The sequence below is a fragment of the Natator depressus genome, chromosome 18, assembly GCF_965152275.1.
Source record: "Natator depressus isolate rNatDep1 chromosome 18, rNatDep2.hap1, whole genome shotgun sequence".
Lineage (NCBI taxonomy): Eukaryota > Metazoa > Chordata > Testudines > Cheloniidae > Natator > Natator depressus.
The window spans coordinates 17,587,272-17,602,954 of record NC_134251.1 but is presented as its reverse complement, the minus strand read 5'-3'; the positions used below and the strand labels follow the sequence as shown (position 1 = coordinate 17,602,954).

Below are 15,683 nucleotides of genomic sequence, written 5' to 3'. Positions count from 1 at the left end.
ACTTTGTACTGTATTTATCCTCACAACATTGCTGTGAGACAGAGTTGTACTAGAACTACTAAAAGCACTAGAATTGCTAGTATTGAAACTGAGGCATAGAGAGACTGAGGGCTTGTTTACATAGCATGGCAATGCGCATTACAGGGGTGTGATTTCTAAAGCACACTAACATGTTCTATACTAATTGTTCCATGTAGATCCTGCTGGTGTGCACTAAAAATTACCTACTGTGCTTTAACATAGTATTGTTGGGTACTTTTAGTATGCACCAGCACGATCTACAAGGACCAATTAGTGTGCTTTAAAAAAAATCACACCTCTGTAGTGCGCAATGATATACTGTGTAGACATGCCATAAGTGAATCACTCAAGGTCACACAAAGTCTATGGCAGAGCGGAGACTTGAACCTACATCTACCAAGTCCCAGGCTAGTGGCCTAGTCACTAGACAGTCCTCCTTTGAGTTCTTTTGTTATAAACTGACTAGATCTCAAGTTTACAATATCCCATTAAAGGATAAAGTCTAAGTGAATTGAGAACATTACAGTTTGAAAATCTTACATCACTTTCAGCCTTGGGGAATGGGCCCTGATATCCTTCCCAAACAAGTCTTTTTAAAAGTCATAATTGAAAATATTTAGTCTGTAGAAATATGTAGAAATCATAAAAATCCCATATTATCTTGATATACACAGATCATCACTGCGGTATAGCTTAAGGGCTCAAAAAATGAACCCTTTGGTAGTATTGTTAGTGCACAGCAATGGCTTCTTTCTTACTTTCTTTCTGGTTTCTGTTTGTTTTTTTAATTCTTTAATACAGAGAATTTACAGAACAGCAGAAATCTAGAAAAACTGAGATTGTAGCTCGGATTTTGCAAGAGGAAGCATACGTAGAGAAGCAGAAAAAACATCAAGCTTGGGCAGAAGCACTTAGGAGTCAGGGTAAACTTCAGGATTCCTTACGGTGGAGAATCAAAACATGGCAGTATATTGAGAATGCCTGTGAAGATCCAGTTGCAACAGTACTGCAGGTAAGCAATGCTATTATACCTAACTACCTTTAGAGAATTGGTCAAATGTTTTAGGGCTGCTGTTATCAGAGTGGCAGGGAAAATAATATTTGTTCACCACTGAAAATTTATAGTTTGAGTTGATGGTTGTGAAAAAGCATTTGCATTTGCTAGAGCCTGGTGCTGTATAGTACAATGTGAGCAGGCAATGGGATAGTTTCCCCATTAGATCTCTCAATAGCCATCAGTCTCAGTCTGCTAGTCCAGTTCTGACACTCTCTTGAGATGGAACACTTCGTTATTTAACTCAGAAGTAAAATGTAGTTGTAGACTTAGTTTCAGATTAGCTTGTCCCAAGAGACAAACACAGCTCTGTTTGGAGCCTCTCCATGCAGTTTTTACATCAGGCAAGTGGGGTAGTTCTTTCAAGACTTGTGATCCTCCTAACCAATGCCTACAAGTATTTTACCTCCATAATATTCCAGGCTTTCGCTGGCTCAGAGAGGAGGAGAGTGGAGTTTTGTCCCCAACTTAGATCCTCCCATATGACTTCTTGTCTGGTGTAAGTCTGTTATTTAAAAGAAAGAAAAGAAAGGAAAAATGTATCTGCCAGTGAAAATAGGCACAGTACAACCGTTGTTAAAAACAACACATGAAATTGGGCTGCATCATTTATTAGAGGTTGAAGCAGCTTCCTGGCAGTACACATTAATGAATACCCTTATGCCTGAACATTAGTTTCCAACCTACTAACTCCTGCAATTGACATGATGGTGTGATTTCTTGTAACATACGGTTTTCACTGTGCACAATGTCTTCCAGATTAATTAGCATAAAACAGTCCCAGACATCCATACTTCATAGTCTATTAAAACATTATTAAGTGTCTGTTCTTAAGGTATTGCTGCTGGAGTAAAACAATAGTTCCTTGGAATTTTGCTCCTGTCTCATTACAGAAGTCTTGGCGCACTCCATCAGCTTGTTCCTTAGTTGATGACAAATCTAGTTCTGTGGTGGATTTTTCTGAAAAAGCATTGCAAGATACGATCCATGAAAATGATGATGAAGAGGCGAGTCAGACTCTAGCTGAGCCAGAGTTTACAGGACTTTGGAGTCAAGAATGTAATTTATACAAGGTAAAACTTTTAATTTCTCATTTTATCCCCTGCATTTTTCCCACCGTTAGTTTCCTAGTAATTGGCCGCCTCACTGCCTTTAGAAGTTTTCTGACTCTTGCTATCACCATGTGAATGTGCACTCAAAGCCTTGCATGAAGAATTCATTTGAAAGTTTTGTTTTAAAGAAGGTACCTGCACATGTAAATCTTCATAGAACCACTAATGTGTTAAAATACTTATCAGTCAAAGCAGTTGAAGTTTGCCACTATATTCTCATACAGTTTGTTCCCTTATATAGAGAAAATTAACTGGCTTAGTTTTAGTTCCAAGATATGTGGAGACATATATCACTTCATGTTTGCTGGCTTGTTTGACTTTTAAAAGTGAACATGACATTCTGTTGAGCTGGTAATGAAGATCATTTCATGTAGAAAACATTTTTTTTTTTTTTACTTAGTGCTTGGCATAGAAAGCACATCTTTCAGTATAGCAAAGTAACAACATTTAGGGCTCTGATCAGAAATAAATAATGTACATATGCAAAGTGGAAACTGATGTTTTCATAATGCTGCCAAGCACTTGTACATTTTACTAAGGCACATACCTTCCATAGATCTCTTTTTTAAGTCACATGTGACCTTGAGAGAAGAGTTTAGCATCAAAGGGCACTGTCAGTAAAAGTGTATTCTCTTTCCATGGAAAAAATAAATTGGAATCAAAGCTGAGATGGCTATAAAGTTAGTTGACTTTGTGGAGCAGTCAGTCACTCTGGAAGTCAGAAAAAGACTCACTTTAAGTGGGGGAGAGGCAGTATTGCTGTATACAATAGTCAGAACATAGTGTTGCCCAGGTGCAAAGTACAAAACAAGTGGAAGTTGGGAGGCTGAGTTCCAGCTGAAGGGAAGTAGCAAAGAAAGAAGCCAAACAGGGTTGACAAGATTCCAGTCACAGGCTCCTCTACCAACTATGGCTTTCTTCTCTTACAAAATATCCTTTATGAACACCTCCAATCAGTTATTTATAGCCCCCGAAGTCCTTGCTTGTTGAAGTCAAGAGAGTTGCACGTCAGGGATAAATTTGGCTCACAGTGTTTCAGATGAACTGGTATGTGTAATAAGATCTTAGCACAGCCTTAGCCTGGTAAGCTTAATTCAGCTCCAAAGCTGAGTCTTAGCACAATAGGTTCACTGGAAAGAAATCCCAATATTTTGCAGTGTTTGTAAATTTCTGTAGATGACTAAATCTTTGCATTTGCAATTCCAATTAAATCATTATTTTGTTTAATTGATTGATGGATGTTGGCCTCTCCGTAATGCTAGCCAGTTTGCAAGTAAACAACATGGAGACAACATAGGCCAGTGTAAAAGTGCTGAAGCAGTTTCTCATTCAATGGCAACAGTACGAATTTCCCTCATATTTCCATTAAGCCAGTCCTACTGTTCATACTAAGGGTCAGGTTTTGCTCTTAGGTATATCAGTGTAAACCTGAAGTAAATCCACTGACTACAATTTACTGTTAACGTAAATCCTGTTCTAAGCTTCCCTCTGTTGAGATCATTTTTCCCAAGGTGCTTTGAGAGCCGTGGCTAACAGGCATCATGAAGTGCAAAATATTCCATTATTGATTCTAATTTCTATGTATACACTGCACTGTCTATCATGTGACCAATTAAACACTATATGCAGTCACCCTGGAAAGCAGTACAGACCCACAGCATGAAATGGACATGCTTAACAACAGGAACCATTCTTGAAGTTAATGGAGCCACTCCAGATACATTCTGATGTAGCGGATGGCAGTGTCTGTCCCTCTGTCTCACTGACACAAGTAAGGGTGTTTTGCCTGGTTGAGGGCTGTGTAAGGTCTTCTTGATTTGCCCTTGTATTTTCCAAGTGTCTAACCTCTTTGCAGTGGTAAAGAGATTTTCACGTCCAGATGCTGATAACCCAGAATCTCGCATTCACTCTTTACATTATGTTAAACCCAGAGAGTGAGAGGCGGGTGTGCAGCTGTCAACATTTTGTTGCATTTTGGCTGGTAGGCAGCTGGGTTTCTGACTCCCTCCTACTCAGAGACTGGATTTATTTATTTATTTTTCACTATATAAAATGTGTTTATAGTGTTGTGACATTACCCAGGGTACAATCTGGATCAATGAACAGCTGTGTCCTCCCAGATCTCCAACCTGGGGTGCCTTTTACACTGCTTGGCTGCGAGAGCTACCACTTGTGGTCTGCTCTCACACACCTTCCAGCATGTAAATTACTCCCAGATTTACTGCAAGACTTCTATGGCCAGCCACCCTTGAATTACACTGCAGAGCATCACCAGCAAATTCCCAGACCCGGACTTTCCCCCCGAATTGTGTGTCTTGTACTGCACAGCTTTCTCCTGGACAATAAAAGTTCATATAAAGTCTATCATTTTATTAATAGAAAATGATATGCACAAATCCTGTTATCCCAAATGGAGGTTCCCAAACACTTCAATCCAAACATACTGCTCTAGATAAAACAATAAAACCAAGTTTATTAACTACAAAAAGACAGATTTTAAGTGATTACAAGTAATGAAGCATAAAAGTCATAATGGTTACAAGTAAATAAAGAGTAAAATGCAACTATAACTAACTTAACAAGCTAAGTGATTTCAAAGCAAAGGCTTCTCTCACCATATGTTCTAACAGTCTTACTGTCTGAATTCTTTCAGTCAGGATCCCTCCCCCAGTCCAAAGCTGTTTCCTTTGTTCTTCAAGTGTTGTGGAAACCCTGGGTAGAGAGAAGGGAGGAATACTTTGGGGCGCCTTCTATCTCTTCTTATAGTCCTTTCTCTTCTTCGAGAATCATCTCCAGTTGAGGTTCAGGAGACAAAAGTCTGTGTGGACAGGAACCTCCAGCTGTTTCTTTTGTCAAGATGTAGATTTTTGACCACTTCCTCTTTCCTGCCAAAGAATGGCCACTTAACCAGATGGTAGTCCATTTGATTTTGTTGACACTTGGCTGAGGCATTGGCAAACCTTTTGTCTCTAATTGCATCATTTTTGACTATTTTCCACTTGCTTAAACTGCAGGCTATAGTTTGGTAACCAGCAACAAACTGCCATTTGGGCTGTTAGCTCAGTTTGGAATTGAAACAAGGGTGGAGAGGATCAGAAACGGTACATAAAATTCCTCCTCAGTAGATTGTCCCGTAATGATTATCATTATGTGGATGGAACTTCTGGAAGAATGCTAGTAATCAGAAAGAGAGCTTAAAATGAGAGGGGTGAATGCCTAAATATCTAGTTCAACACTTCCTATCTGTTCAGTTCACTGCCACTTTACCTCTTATACAGACGACAGTTTTCAGTACTTGTATTCAGCTGTTCCTCTCCTTGACTCTTTAAATGTAAAAAGAGAAAAACCTAAATTATCTAGAGTAGTTGAGAAATGGCCCAAACCACACACTTCCTTGTTGTGACTATATTGGAATTACACACATGTTCAAAACTGTGCAGGCACATTTTCTTCATGCTTTTGAAAAATTGGACCTATAGTCTTTTTCTTTTAAATGATAGCTTCTTTAGCTTTTCCTAAAAGGGCCAAATTCTACTTTCTGATAAGTTTATCCATCACTGTGGAAACACCATGCATGCATCTGAGAGCAGATTTGGCAAATATGCTTTGTTAACCTACAGTATCATTTTCTCTTCTTACTTTCTAGTCTAGAGAATATGTTGAGCCTGATTTTCAAGAGGCTTCAGATTAGCCTTTAATTTTGAATGCATGACCATTTGTCTGTCTACATGCTGCATTTGCACATACAAATCAACTGATTATATACCCAGCTATCCAATCAGTGCTGCTAATTAAAATATGAAAACTATGTTTTCTGGAACGGATTTAAGGCACAAATTTGTAAGGTCAAAATTTGGGGTCTGTTCTGAAAATTTGATGGAATACAAGAGTGTACAAAAAATCTCTGAACTATGGTTTCTTATCAATAAATTACCATTTTTATTGGCTTCAATTATTAGATGCCAAAAGATGAAACAGATCCAAAGCCACTAGGTGCAAGTAAAATGGAAAGAAAGATTTTCACTGAAAACTTGGAGAAACTTCGAAGTGGAATTATTCGCAAACAAGTCGTGTCCGGTCGTGAATTTAAGGGGTGTCCTTTTTATAGCAAACCAAGTCTTATTCACTTCAAGGTTGGTGCATATTTTGCATTGTGGCTTCGTGTATTTACTGTATGTACAAACCAGTGTCTCAGTCAAAAGCACATTGCAATCAAAGGCAAGACTCCCATCGACTTAAATGGGCTTTCAGACTTTTAGGAATTAAGTCAGAAAGGTCAGCACATAATCTGAAGCTGCCTGAGGAGATAAAATTATATGTGGCTCTTGTTAGGCTATGTTCCATGCTAATCAATTAAAAGTAAATTACTTAACGTAATAACTGTTTCAAGAGTATGTGGTATAAATACAATATTAATGTAATAGAAAGCTGCTTAAAGAAAGTCTTGTATCCCACTGTCAAATATAATTTAATTATTAACAGGAACAAAAGCTTTCTAGTATTCAACACAATGTCACATTCTCCTCCCCTTTCCCCCCCTCTCCCACCACGCGCTGTTACCTCTTACAGAGCCAGTTTCCAGGCCATTGTGAAATGTTCCCCAAATAGGCACACTTTAATGACGATTTTGTAGCATCAAATATGAACTCAACTTTTCGGCCAGCCACATCCGTATTCATGGTCAGTGCGCCAAGGTTTATTCTTTCAAGGCACATGGGTAAGTTATGTGGTGGGTACATAACTGATGAACAGATATATAGCCCATACTTCCCAAGCTGTATGCCCTGCTCTGGAATACCTCCTAGTATGGAGTACTGGAGGACTGGGCTCTCCGTGCGTGTAGAGTGATGGCAGAATTGGGGTGGAAATATCCTCCCGCATGCAGCCTTTCTGCTGTGGCTTTTCATATACATGGGAGGAAACACATAGTAGGACAGGGCTGGTTCTAGTCCTAGCTCTTCGTCATACTTCCTGTGTGATCTTTGGCAAATTACTTCAGTTCCTTAATGCTACAGTTTCTTTATCTGCAAAAGGAAGATAATACTTCTCCACAGATACCATATATGCAGGATTCTTGCTTCAGGGTGTTAACTCCTTAGCAAACTTCTCTAGTTCTTAGGTATTTTTATGCTTGAGGGCAGGTGGAGCATGTGCCAAGCCCCCTATTGTCCCCTGCTATTATAGCTCTTTAATTTTACCAGTTCATTACAATGCTTCCCTTCTCAGTTTTTTGAGAACTAAATATGTTTTACTTAAAGATTTTGATATCCCTTATGAAGCTTTGAACTGGTGGCTTCTCAGCAGTGAATTTCAGAAAGCATTTGGCCATATTGGACAGTACCATTTCCCCATTTAAAAACATGCCCAAAGAAAAAGTGAACATGCTAGAAAAGTAAAGTGGCTGTATCCAAGCGGACACACAACTCTCTTAAAGTATCAAACTGAAGTCATGGTTCTGGCACGATGCGAGAAGTCTTCTTAAATCTTAAAGTGCATTATCAACAAGACTGAAAGCTCTGCCTTTATGTGCCCTGTCCTTTGGCAAACACTCCAGTGATCATTTCATATTTCTTTTCATATGGAAGTAAACAAAGGATGACAGCCTCATAAACAGATGAGGGCCAGAGGAAAAAATCTTTTTACCTTTTCCTGTTGTGGCTGGAGTTTCATACACAATTTTAGTAATAAATTATTAGCTCATTCCAAAAATATGGTTGGCGTGAAGTTCCTATTACTTCAGTAAGGTTCACATGGCCCAATTTTCACCCAGTAGCTTCTACTGGTGGGTATGGAGCACATTTGAAAATCCGGTCACTCCACATGCCTAAAGGCTGCTGAGCTTTTTTGAAAATCTTATTCTAATTGTGGGTGCTGAGCACTTTTAAAAATCTGACCATTAGATTACATGTGAGATTTAAAAGTATCCCCATGTTTAAAAAGACCAGCAGATCAGCTGTTAACTCTTTTGTAGTTTCCCCTATTCCATTGTTACTTCTCTTTTTACTTGCAGAATAATTTTTATTTTTATAATTTTTACTATGACTGCAGGCACACTAACTGACTGGGAGCCCCCTTCTTAGGAGTCCCAGATGAATCAGTGAATTACTACTATGCTACCTGCACCTTTTAGTAGGATGATGTATAATAGATAAAAAGAAAAAAGAAAAGGAGTACTTGTGGCACCTTAGAGACTAACCAGTTTATTTGAGCATGAGCTTTCGTGAGCTACAGCTCACTTCATCGGATGCATAGCATATTGTGGAAACTGCAGAAGACATTATATACACACACAGAGACCATGAAACAAAACTTCCTCCCACCCCACTGTCCTGCTCGTAACAGCTTATCTAAAGTGATCATCAAGGAGGGCCATTTCCAGCACAAATCCAGGTTTTCTCACCCTTCCCCCCCCCCCCCCACAGACACACATACAAACTCACTCTCCTGCTGGTAATAGCCCATCCCTCTTTGAAACCTCTCTTTATAATGCGCATGATAATCAAGGTGGGTCATTTCCAGCACTAATCCAGGTTTTCTCACCACCACCCCCCCCCCCCACACACACACACCCCTCCAAAAACCACACACACAAACTCACTCTCCTGCTGGCAATAGCTCATCTTACAATGTGCACAGCAATAATCCAAGTTTAACCAGAACGTCTTGGGGGGGGGGGGGTTGTAGGAAAAAAACAAGGGGAGATAGGCTACCTTGCATAATAACTTAGCCACTCCCAGTCTCTATTCAAGCCCAAATTAATAGTATCCAATTTGCAAATGAATTCCAATTCAGCAGTTTCTCGCTGGAGTCTGGATTTGAAGTTTTTTTGCTTTAAGATAGCGACCCTCATGTCTGTGATTGCGTGACCAGAGAGATTGAAGTGTTCTCCGACTGGTTTATGAATGTTATAATTCTTAACATCTGATTTGTGTCCATTTATTCTTTTACGTAGAGACTGTCCAGTTTGACCAATGTACATGGCAGAGGGGCATTGCTGGCACATGATGGCATATATCACATTGGTGGATGTGCAGGTGAACGAGCCTCTGATAGTGTGGCTGATGTTGTTAGGCCCTGTGATGGTGTTCCCTGAATAGATATGTGGGCACAGTTGGCAACGGGCTTTGTTGCAAGGATAGGTTCCTGGGTTAGTGGTTCTGTTGTGTGGTATGTGGTTGTTGGTGAGTATTCGCTTCAGGTTGGGGGGCTGTCTGTAGGCAAGGACTGGCCTTTCTCCCAAGATTTGTGAGAGTGTTGGGTCATCCTTCAGGATAGGTTGTAGATCCTTAATAATGCGTTGGAGGGGTTTTAGTTGGGGGCTGAAGGTGACGGCTAGTGGCGTTCTGTTATTTTCTTTGTTAGGCCTGTCCTGTAGTAGGTGACTTCTGGGAACTCTTCTGGCTCTATCAATCTGTTTCTTCACTTCCGCAGGTGGGTATTGTAGTTGTAAGAATGCTTGATAGAGATCTTGTAGGTGTTTGTCTCTGTCTGAGGGGTTGGAGCAAATGCGGTTGTATCGCAGAGCTTGGCTGTAGACGATGGATCGTGTGGTGTGGTCAGGGTGAAAGCTGGAGGCATGTAGGTAGGAATAGCGGTCAGTAGGTTTCTGGTATAGGGTGGTGTTGATGTGACCATCATTTATTAGCACTGTAGTGTCCAGGAAGTGGATCTCTTGTGTGGACTGGACCAGGCTGAGGTTGATGGTGGGATGGAAATTGTTGAAATCATGGTGGAATTCCTCAAGGGCTTCTTTTCCATGGGTCCAGATGATGAAGATATCATCAATATAGCGCAAGTAAAGTAGGGGCGTTAGGGGACGAGAGCTGAGGAAGCGTTGTTCTAAATCAGCCATAAAAATGTTGGCATACTGTGGGGCCATGCGGGTACCCATAGCAGTGCCGCTGATCTGAAGGTATACATTGTCCCCAAATGTAAAATAGTTATGGGTAAGGACAAAGTCACAAAGTTCAGCCACCAGGTTAGCCGTGTTAGTGTTAATCTACTGTTGGGTAATTATTTAGTTTTCCTTGTTAATAATATGTAATTCATTGATGACAGTGTGCCTATAAAATACAATTCTAAAAGGCAGTGAATAATACCTAACACTTGCATAGCATTTATAATTTTCACAATTCCATTTGAAGTCAGTGGGAACTGCAGCTACACGATCCCACCTTTAGAACCGGAACCCTTAGGCCTGGGGAAGGATATGCACTGGGGAAATTTCCTCTAAATCCTAACCAGTTTTTAAAAACTAGCTGGAGCCATAGTGTAGACCATAGTTTAATGACTGATTTCAAAACTGCCTCAGAGTTTCTGGTTCTCAGTCTTGTGCTTAGAGCACTAGACCCTGAATCAAACTTTAATGTAATAATATTCTTATATGCATTCACTGCAGGCAACAAAAAAATGGCTTGGAAACATCAAGTTGTGCACACAGCTGGCTAACACTACCACATGATCCTATTACTAGTTCCCACCTCCTCCTTGCTGTTTGTTGTTCAGTTGTATCTCTTGTCTTAAATTGGATTGTTTGGGGCAGGAAAGCTTCCTAAATGTGTTTGTACAGCACTTAGCATAAAGGGCTATGATCCTGATGGGGACCTTCAAATGCTACTGCAGACCATGTTGGAAAAAAAAAAAATCATTATCACATGTGAAAATGCTACCAGCTCCATGGAGGTGTGATTGAATCTGTGTGCTATTTCTAGGATTTTGATGTAGGTAAAACCTACAAAAAGAAGATAATTTTGATAAATGCATCCTACAGTGTTAACTTCTGCAAGCTGGTGGGAGTCAGTGAGCATCTCAAGGATTTCATCAATATTCAGTAAGTAAACAGGCTCAAAATCTGAGAGGATGACTTATTGCAGCCTTAACATCAAAACAATCTGCTAAAGTTACAATCAGGAAGCTCTTGTATTTATTGCATTTATATTTTATTCTCAGTAGAGTCAGTTCTGTTAAATAGAGCTGTAAAAAATTACCTTCCAAAACAAATCTCATCTCCCTTTGCTATTCCTTCTTCCTTTTCCCATCTCTCATTTATGTCATGTACAGTATGAAACCATAGCATCAAGATCATTAGATCCCTTATGTGAACCCTCCACCTTGGTGCTTTAAAAATGTGCTAATGGGATTTTATTTACTACCATCCACTCCAAAACGGAAATTGCAGCAGATATAACGTCTCTGCTGAGACTTGGGGGGAAAAATGGGTGGCTAAAATTAGGCATCTAAATCCAAATGTAAGCACTTAAACATGAGGCCTGGTTTGCAATAGTTCTCGGTACCATTCATTTCGGTGCCTGGATACAGAATTAGGAGCCTCACTTCAGGCATCTATTTTTTTAAATCTTGGCCTGTGCTCTGTGGCAAGATGACCTGTCAGTTGTTGACCGTTTTTACAGAAATGTGTTGAATAAAATCACTGTACCCAACATGTTCAAAATACCAGGACCCCACTCACAGTGGTACCTTTGGTCATTTGTTCCAATCCTGCAGAGGCCTCATGCATCCTAGTTTATGAAATGAGGCTCAAAGGTTGGCCATAAGTAATACCCTTAAATCATGGAATTCTATACTGCATACTCTCCCCACCTTTCCAAAGCCTGCAGAAACCTCACGATGCGACACTGTGGGATTTCAGAGGGTGCGATCACATAAGAGGGAGTATAAGTGAATGAGTTGCTGCTCTATTCACCACACTCTCCAAACCCAGTGACTCTGGACAGTAAATACACCTCTACCCCGATATAACACTGTCCTCGGGAGCCAAAAAATCTTACTGCGTTATAGGTGAAACCGTGTTATATCAAACTTGCTTTGATCCACCAGAGCGTGCAGCCCCACCCCACTGGAGCGCTGTTTTACCGCATTATATCCGAATTTGTGTTATATCAGGTCACGTTACATTGGGGTAGAGGTGTACCACAGAACTTAGGGCTCCCTCCTGCAAAGTATTAACCTGTGAGCTTAACTTTGAAGTTAACTGGCTGCTGGCATGTGCCTAAGTGTTTTGCTGGTACAGGGCCAGAATACTCCGTACAGTAACTCCTCCCTTAACATTGTAGTTATGTTCCTGAAAAATTGACTTTAAGCAAAACGATGTTAAGTGAATCCAATTTCCCCATAAGAATGAATGTAAAATGGGGGTGGGGTTAGGTTCCAGGGAAATTTTTTTTTGCCAGACAAAAGACTATATATATATATATATATATATATATATATATATATATATATATACATACATACATACATACATACATACACACACACACACAGAGTATAAGTTTTAAACAAATAATTTAATACTGTACACAGCAATGATGATTGTGAACCTTGGTTGAGGTGGTGAAGTAAGAGGGTGGGATATTTCCCAGGGATTGCCTTAGTGCTAAATGATGAACTAGCAATTGGCTGAGCCCACAAGGGGTTAACTCATTGTTAATATAGCCTCACACTCTACAAGGCAGCAGGAATGGAGGGAGGGGAGACAGCGACACGCACCCTGTGTGTGAGAGGGAGATGCACATTTCCCCTTTAGTAGGCTGACCCACTCTTAAGTTCACTGCCTTGTTAAGTTAATCAGCAAACTGAGACCACAGCTGCTGCCAGGAAGCCCTCTCCGTCCTAAGCCCTGTTGTGTGTCCCCCTGCTCTATGGAGATGGGGTAAGTGGGGTGCAGGAGCAGGGGGGGACACCCTGACATTAGCCCCCCTTATCTCCTCCCCCAGCAAGCAGGAGGCTCGGGGAGCAGCTCCAAGGCAGAGGGCAGGAGCAGTGGCTTCTGCACGGGGAACTTAGGGGAGTGGGGAGCTGCCAGTCCACCCTGGTACCAAGCCCCCACCAGCTAGCTGCAACGGGCTGCTCTTCCCGCAAGCAGTGGACAAAGCAGGCAGCTGCCAACATTATAAGGGAGCATTGCACAACTTTAAACGAGCATGTTCCCTAATTGATCAGCAATGTAACAACGAAACAACGTTAACCAGGATGACTTTAAGTGAGGAGTTACTGTATCTTCCACCTGCATGTATTAATTTCCATTTGGCACACTGGGAACCACACTAGAAGTGTTACAAAGTACTGGCTCCGCAAAGCGACTGATAGCCACTGAGCCACCAAGACATTGCAGAGGGATTTCAACCCTGCCTAGGTGCCCTGAGAGTACTGAGGTTTAGGCATTCCCCATGATCATAACACCACATGTGCTTGGGAGCACACAAACCCTCCCCTACCAAAGGGAAATGGTATGGATTTTAAGTATCGGGGGGAGCCATGTTAGTCTGTATCCACAAAAACAACAGGAAGTCCGGTGGCACCTCAAAGACTAATGGATTTATTTGGGCATAAGCTTTCGTGGGTAAAAACCCACTTCTTCAGATGCATCAAATTTTTACCCTCGAAAGCTTATGCCCAAATAAATCCATTAGTCTTAAGTTGCCACCGGACTCCTTGTTGGTATGGATTTTAAACAGCCATTAAGGTGCAGAAATTGTAAAGTACCCTTTTGCATAGAAGGAGATGCCATGGGCATTTATGTGCGCGCATACATAAGAAGCGGGAACATTTCCTGATTCTGCCTCTTCTTTCTATTCCCAGACTTTTTAGCTAGGGTGCATATCACAGAAATAGCTTTTAACTGTAACAGAAGTGTATCTGGGATAGAAATGGGAAGGCTTGAAAATTCCCATAATCCTAATTAATATTTCGGTCAAGCTTTTGCTGGGCACAAGCTGTCTATAGTGATTCTCCTGTTAATATATTGTGAAAGCATATAAAATAATTCAATCTGAACATAATATATAGTATGTTTCAAGCTTTCCCTAAGCAAAACACTTAAAAATGCAATTCTTGTTGCCTTTAAATACAGTGCAACTTTGAAGAGATCCATCCTACTGATTGACGTTTGTGTATTTTGCCTTCATGGGTAACTTGCTTTGGAGTAAAATAAAATGTGACTAGAAAAATTATCAGGTCCATAAGAATGGCCATACTGGGTCAGACCAAAGGTCCATCTAGCCCGGTATCCTGTCTTCCAACAGTGGCCAATGCCAGCTGCCCCAGAGGGAATGAACAGAACAGGTAATCATCAAGTGATCCATCCCCTGTTGTCCATTCCCAGCTTCTGGCAAACAGAGGCTAGGGACACCATCCCTGCCCATCCTGGCTAATAGCCATTGATGGACCTATCCTCCATGAATTTATCGTGTTCTTTTTTGAACCCTGTTATAGTCTTGGCCTTCACAACATCCTCTGGAAAGGAGTTCCACAGGTTGACTGTGTGTTGTGTGAAAAAATACTTCCTTTGTTTGTTTTAAACCTGCTGCCTATTAATTTCTTTTGGTGACCCCTAGTTCTTGTGTTAAGGAAGTGTTATTTATTCCTTCTCATATTTACCTTCCCCACACCAGTCATGATTTTATAGACCTCTGTCATATCCCCCCTTTAGTCATCTCTTTCTCAAGCTGAAAAGTCCCAGCCTTATTCATTTCTCCTCATATGGCAGCCGTTCCATACCCCTAATCATTTTTGTTGACCTTTTTTGAACCTTTTCCAATTTCAGTATATCTTTTTTGAGATGGGGCGACCACATCTGCACACAGTATTCAAATTGTGGGCATACCATGGATTTATATAGAGGCAATATGATATTTTCTGTCTTATCTATCCCTTTTGTAGCTCTTTGGAGTCCGCCTGGGACTTAACTATCTTGAGTAGTTTTGTATCATCTGCAAATGTTGCCACCTCACTGTTTACCCTTTTTTCTAAATAAGTTAAATAGGACTGGGCCCAGTACAGACCCCTGGGGGACACCAATATTTACCTCTCTCCATTCTGAAAACTGACCGTTTATTCCTATCCTTCATTTCCTAATTCCTACCCTTTGTTTCTGGTAATTACATGAAGGTCTTTAGACAAGATAGAATTTAATTTCACATAGTTCCTTCCATATTCTAGGTATTTGAAAATCCCTGCCTTAACTCATTTCTTTTTAAAGACACCTAAGGGAGTTAGATGCCCACTTTCCACTCACACATTGGTGATAAGATGATTTGTTATAATTAACTGCACAGAAAAGCACTGGAGTTTATAGACATGGTCCAGAATTTTCAAAAGGGCTCAGCAGCCACAGCTGAGACCAGATTTTAAGATCTCAATTAGGCACCTAAATAATTGGTCAGATTTTCAAAGGAGCCTGGCATCCAGCAAACTGAGCACTTTTGAAAATCTGACTATTTACTTAGGTTCCTACAAAGGAGTTGATTTTTTTTTCTCTGAAAATCTGGTTCCAGTTGTGGGTGCTGAGCATTTGAAAATCTGGCTGATGAGAAGGGATGGGGCATAAGAATTATCTGACTTTTTGTTTTATCTAAAATCATTAATATTCCATGCCAGTGTGAGGGGAAAAATTACATGGTCTTGCAAAATGAGGATTAAGAGAATATTAGTAAATCTAACATGCCCATCTCTGTAGTATCTGATAGTGATCGTGA

General features: G+C 40.6%; 1 protein-coding gene and 1 long non-coding RNA gene across 2 annotated transcripts in view; one reads left to right on the top strand and one right to left on the bottom strand.

Annotated features, from left to right (window-relative positions):
- CFAP74 (cilia and flagella associated protein 74) overlaps positions 1-15,683 on the top strand; it is a 103,342-nt gene that overhangs the window by 36,193 nt on the left and 51,466 nt on the right. Inside the window, exons 11-14 of the mRNA XM_074975251.1 lie at positions 823-1,033; positions 1,969-2,148; positions 6,147-6,320; positions 10,899-11,017. Of these exons, the coding sequence (XP_074831352.1) occupies positions 823-1,033; positions 1,969-2,148; positions 6,147-6,320; positions 10,899-11,017 (684 nt within the window). The remainder of the gene's footprint in view (positions 1-822; positions 1,034-1,968; positions 2,149-6,146; positions 6,321-10,898; positions 11,018-15,683) is intronic.
- LOC142000740 (uncharacterized) overlaps positions 1-15,683 on the bottom strand; it is an 83,269-nt gene that overhangs the window by 19,492 nt on the left and 48,094 nt on the right. The window lies entirely within an intron of this gene.